The sequence below is a fragment of the Penaeus chinensis genome, chromosome 20 (genome assembly GCF_019202785.1).
Source record: "Penaeus chinensis breed Huanghai No. 1 chromosome 20, ASM1920278v2, whole genome shotgun sequence".
In the NCBI taxonomy this organism is placed as follows: domain Eukaryota; kingdom Metazoa; phylum Arthropoda; class Malacostraca; order Decapoda; family Penaeidae; genus Penaeus; species Penaeus chinensis.
Window position 1 is genome coordinate 2,885,713 of NC_061838.1, and position 5,969 is coordinate 2,891,681.

At 38.2% G+C, this 5,969-nt stretch overlaps 1 protein-coding gene across 2 annotated transcripts in view; it reads left to right on the forward strand.

Moving 5' to 3' along the window:
• LOC125036224 overlaps window positions 1–5,256 on the forward strand; it is a 5,839-nt gene extending 583 nt beyond the window's left edge. Inside the window, exons 2-4 of one of the 2 annotated variants that reach the window (XM_047628692.1) lie at window positions 2,745–2,991; window positions 3,659–4,675; window positions 5,095–5,256. In XM_047628692.1, coding sequence (XP_047484648.1) covers window positions 2,745–2,991; window positions 3,659–4,675; window positions 5,095–5,126 — 1,296 coding nt within the window. In that variant the 3' untranslated portion in view covers window positions 5,127–5,256. Of the gene's footprint in view, window positions 1–2,744; window positions 2,992–3,658; window positions 4,693–5,094 lie in introns of both variants that reach the window. The other variant, XM_047628693.1, reaches the window with a different exon arrangement.
• The last annotated feature ends 713 nt before the right edge of the window (window positions 5,257–5,969 follow it).

Below are 5,969 nucleotides of genomic sequence, written 5' to 3' on the forward strand. Positions count from 1 at the left end.
CTTTCTCTCTCTCTCTCTCTTTCTCTGTTTCCCTCTCTCTCTATCTCTATCTCGTTCTCCCTCCCTCTCTCTCTCTATGTGAATATATATATTTTTATTTATGGTTTTTTTATCTTTTTCTTTCATTTTCTTTCTCTCTTGCTTTCTTTCTCTTATCATGTTTTTTCTCTTATTGTCTCTCTCTCATATTATCTCTCTCTCTCTTCCTCTCCCCCCTCTATCTATCTGTCTATCTCTTTCTTTCATTCTCTCTCCCCCTCTCTATCTCACTTCATTCAGTTATTTTCCTCTTCCTCACCTTCTTCATCTTCTTATTATTATTTTACGTCTTTCTTATTCTACAATTTCACCCTTTCTCTCTCTCTCTCTCTCTGTCTGTCTCTCTCACTCACTCTCTCGCTCTCTCTCTCTGTATATATATACAGATATATATGCATATATATATACATACATATATATGTATATATATATATGCATACATATATATCCATCAGCTTCATCTCTCTCTCTCTCTCTCTCTCTCTCTCTCTCTCTCTCTCATTCTCTCTCTATCTCTCTCTCTCTCTCTCTTTCTTTCTTTCTCCCTGTATATATATATATATATATATATATCTCCATTAGCTTCATATATATATATATATATAAATCCATCAACTTCATATATATATATATATATATATATATATATATATATATCCATCAGCTTTATATATAGAGAGATATAGATATAGATATATACATATATATGTATATGTATATATATACATACATATATACACACACACATATATATACATATATATATGTGTGTGTGTGTGTGCATAGAGAGACAGCTAGATAGATAAGTAAAGATGCACATCCATATACAATATATATTGGATACATAAGTATTCGTATCTATTTTGTAAAAACAGACAAACACACAGACCCACAAATAAACAATCACCGAAACTCCATAAACCATTTTTCTCGCGCGAACGGTAGCATTCTGCTTTCTCTGCTCGTTGCACCGAATGGCTTGGAAAAACGGATAAGGAATGGCAACATTTCACGCTCATACTGCAGTAACTCTGAGTCCGTTGCTCTCAAATACACTGTACTCGGAGTCCCGACTGAGCGCTTTCTTTGCACTAGTATTTTCTTCGTAATTTCATTTCGCTGAGGGCCCTTACTAGATCGTGTTCAAGGGTTCGTTTTTATTTTTTATTTTTTTTATTTCGCTCTAAATCATTTAAGATGCTCGGTTACTCAGCTGATTTTGTTTTGTATCTTTTCTTTGCTTTTCTTTACCTTGTTTGGAATATGTGACAATTGTATCACAGCCCTGCCTTTAGTTCTCTTAACTGCATTGTGACTATATGTATGTAGGCATGTATGTATGCATACACACTTGGCTACACACTCACACACGTGTGAATATATAAGTATATAATAAATATATATATACTAACATATATACATATATGTGAATAAACATATGTGTACTTACATATATGTATATATATCATACCATGGAGCTATTTGAAACACTAGGGAAAGTATGGAACTTTGATACATTTATTCCGTTTGCTTCTATTAACATTTATCTGAATGTCACAACCAAATGCTGATAACGTTTCTTATCAGTGGACGTCATCCAGTGACAAAACATAATATATAATCAGTACACAAACATACTAGCTCATTTTGTAATTAAAATGTCCGATAGTACTGGTGATAGAGATGAATGTTGTGATGATCTAGACGTTTTTGCCCCGTAATAAAAAGTTTAGTGCCTCCAAAGCCGCGCACACTTACCGTGGTACTTAGGTAAAACTACAAAGGGTTCGGATGGTTGTTTGACCTTGTTGAAGGAGATTACTGGCTTCAGGCAAGGCTAAATGAACACGCCCGCACGCGGAAACACATATATACACAAATATATATATATATATATATATATATATATATATATATATATATATTATATATATATTATATATATATCCATACATATAATTATAATATATCCATTTATATATAATTATAATATATCCATTTATATATAATATATAATATAATATATAGTGTACATATATGTATATATATGTGTATGTATATACATATTTATTGTACATATATGTAAACACAGATACATTTGTATGTAAGTATTGCATATATTTAATTTACGGTAGAGACGGCGACACTTACTTTCTATCACTAGAGTTGCATGACTAGCTGATGATTCGGACCGGTTTGCGTATTGTCTGCCAAAATAGTCGGTCACGTCTTTTAAACAACAAAATTAGCTCCACTACGGCAGTGTGTAAATGCGATAATAGAGCACAGATTTGAGATTCTAATATTTGTAACTTCTTTTATATCTAATACAACATTTGCAATACGGTCGAATTTTGTAAAACCACTTACATGCGTTGAAATTTCATATAAAATTTTACAATGTGATGCAAGAAGTAAGCTGTTTTCCCTGGAAAAGCCTATTCGCCATTCCGTTTAAAGTTCCGGGCTGCCGGGTTTTCGTGGTGAAGACGTTTGGCATTCCCCACGACACTAAGAACTCCCGCGTGTTACTCCCTGTTCGTAGTTTGACGACCCAGGATGGTCTAGCAAAAAGGATTAGTCCAGTTTGCATTGTTTGTTTACGTTTTTTTACTTTTTTTTTTTTTTTGTGTGTGAATGTTTGAGTGTTCTAAAGCATATCATTAGTGTGTTTTAAACGAGGCCATTTGATTCCCTCTGCCCAGGGCGAGCGTCAATGTCGCTGTTACACCGCCTTGGTGCTGATCGGCGCCGCGCTGGTCCTGGCGGCGGTGGCGTCGGACAGCCACCAGAGGAACGACGTGCGATCGTTGGAGGAACTACACCTGAAGGACAGGCCTTTGGCGACCAACTACCATCGACTGGATCCTAACTCCTCCTACAGGAGCGAGAGATCCGTCGGTCCTGCCCTTCCCAACGCCGAGAAGAAGCCGCAACAAGCAACGCCACCCGGTGAGTCTGGCGCAAGGTTTCTCAAAATGAACTGGTTCTATTATTAGAAAGCGACTACACGGCTGTGTGTTCTGACTAGGCCTCGACGGAATTTTCTCCAGGGAGGAGGAGACGCGGCACTTGTTTTAATGGGAATAATTTGCGACCAGGAATATTGAATTATTTCTACAGAAACAATTATGATTGGAGTGAAATAACTAAAATGGTATCACTTCGAGATTTCTAGAATTCTTGTGTCATTTGATATATTTCACAGTAATCAGAAACAATGGCAAAAAGTGATAACATAAATGTGAAGATACCATTTATATTATACAATAAGGTTTAATTCGTATCTAAACATTCTGTGGTGGCAATGCTGCTTACCGTGTAATCTGAAGCAATTGTTTTCTTGAACTTGAATAGAGATGATATCAGGAGAGAAAAGAGGGTGACAGTAGCTGATAATATCCATACGTGTATAAGCAATAATGGTAATAATGAAAAGTATTATTGTTACTATTATTACTATTATCACTATTATCACTATTACGTAATCGCAAGAAAGCAAGTGTTGCTATCGCCATTGTTATTATTTTCATCCCTCTCCTCAGTATTATAACCTCTGTCGTAATCTTCCCTTCGCGGGCTGTCAGTCGCATATTCTAAACAGCAGCTTCTTCCTCAGAGGCGGAGAAGGCGGCTTTGGCCAAAGACGTCGGCCTGCCCGAGGCTCCGTTAGCGGTCGCCGCGCACTCGGGGGTCAAGGCAGCGAACGAGAGCGAGGCCAGAACTGCGGGATCCGAGAGCGGGACTGAGCGCAAAGGGAGGCTCATAGAGAAGCTCAAGGAATGGTACAAGGGGAAGGAGCCGGAGAAGGAAGAACCCAGCGGCATCATCATCAACAGCCATCTCTCGACTGGCCACTTGGACCCTCACGGACACCATCACCACATTCCCTTCTACCACCAGCCTCCCTTCGTGCAGCCCATCATCATCGGAACTGGCGGGGGCAGCAAGGACGAGTACCCTGTCGTCATCACCAAACCTGTTCCACACTACATCACGGTTACTCAGCCTGTCGCTATCACTGTCACGGAGACAGTGAAACCATCACATATTCTGGCGCATACGACTCTATCGACGTACATGACCCCTTCCCACGTGTACATCCAGGAGACCAACACGCTGGAGCCCGTGACCGTCACCTTGGGGTCGCACGAAGCGAACTGGGGTTGGAACTTCTTCGGGGAGGGCGATGGCGGCGGGAGCATTGGCGGCGACCACGTGGTGTACTTGGTAAAGCCCGACCACGGCTCCGGGGGCTCGAGCTCGTCCCAGACCACGTCCGAGGTGATGGTCATCGAGTCCCCCGGCCACGTGCTGAACAAAGGTATCCAGAAGATCAAGGACACTTTCAGCGGCATCTACAACGTGGGTCAAGGAATCAAAGACAAATTCAACAGTCAGGTCTCATCGCTATTCGGCAAAGACGATCACGAGGTGATCGTAGTCCACAAGCCTCACACGGTCACGGTGGCTTCGTCCAAACCCACGGTGACCCACACAGTGATGCTGCAGTCCAAGCCCCACGTGCACGGCTACGTCGAGGGCGTTTTCGCGGGCCAAGGCCACATCCACGTCGGCAGAAGCATGACCGTAACGAGACCTGCAACCTATACTGCAACCATAACAACGGCCGCTGGTGAGGAAATGTGGAAGGTGATTAGCGCAGGAGAATCACATTTTTGGCTGCCATTTGAAAGTTCTGCATTTCGGTTCGAACAGATTTGATTCCTGAGATTGGATTTCAACTGGATTTGGAATTTTTCAATTATAGTTCCAAAGGAATTTCATTTTTTGACATCAGATAATTTCAAATGCACAAAATATCAATTTAATTCACTTTCGACATGTCCAGTCTTACATAATATTCTTTACCGTAATGTTGTATATCTTCACTGATAATTTCATTCTCATTGTGCTTAGGGTTCAACGTTAACATTTTTATTATCATTCTCTTTACTATTAACATTTTTATATTATTATTTTTCATTATCATTTTTATCATTATCATTACCATTATCATACTAATTAGCACTAACTTCTTAAACGTTTTCACAGTAAACATGCCCGGCTGTACACACTGCAATTAAGGACCATGTGAAGGAGAAGGAGAAGCAGAAGAATAAAAGAAGAAATGAAGAAAGAATGAAATGAAGAACAGAAAGATGAGGAAGGAAAATAAAAAAGAAGCAAAAGAAGAAAAGAAAAGAGAAGCAGGCAAATGGAAAAGGAAAAACTAGAAAGGAAGGAGAAAAGAAGGAAAGGTTAAAAAAAGAAAAAAGGGAAAGATTAAAAGAAGGAAAAAGAAAAGAGGAAAAGAAGAAGGGAAAGAAGATGAAGAAGAGACCTTACATTTAAACCTCATTTTGCCGTAAAGTACAATGGCAGTTTTTTGTTTGTTTTTGTTTATATGTATATAAATGCCAATTACTCAAAGATAACAAGTGAAAGTCTCTTTTGATCTTAATCTATTGGAATTAGCAAATTACACTGGATTACTATTTCATTGTTTAAAAGTATTATAAGTCTTGACGGACAGAATACTCTGGTGGCAGATATATATATATATATATATATATATATATATATATATATATATATATATATATAAACTCACTCTACAGAAAATACGTTTATTGAAGGATGAAACAGCTAGTGTATCAGTAATCCAGTAAGAATGAAGTTTCAAGATTGCCTTTGTTACTGTCAAAGTTATTTTTCTATGATAAGTAATTTTTGTTTTGTTTCTCTGGGGGTGTTTTCGTAGACAATATTTATGAAGTATTTATGTTACTTGTTCTTTTCTGTTTTCTTCTGTTTTTAGATAATTTAACACAATATTTATGTTACTTGTTACTTGTCTTTTCCGTTGCTTTGTTTGTGGGTTGTTATACAAAATATTTATGATGAGATTCACGTTGCTGTTATTTATG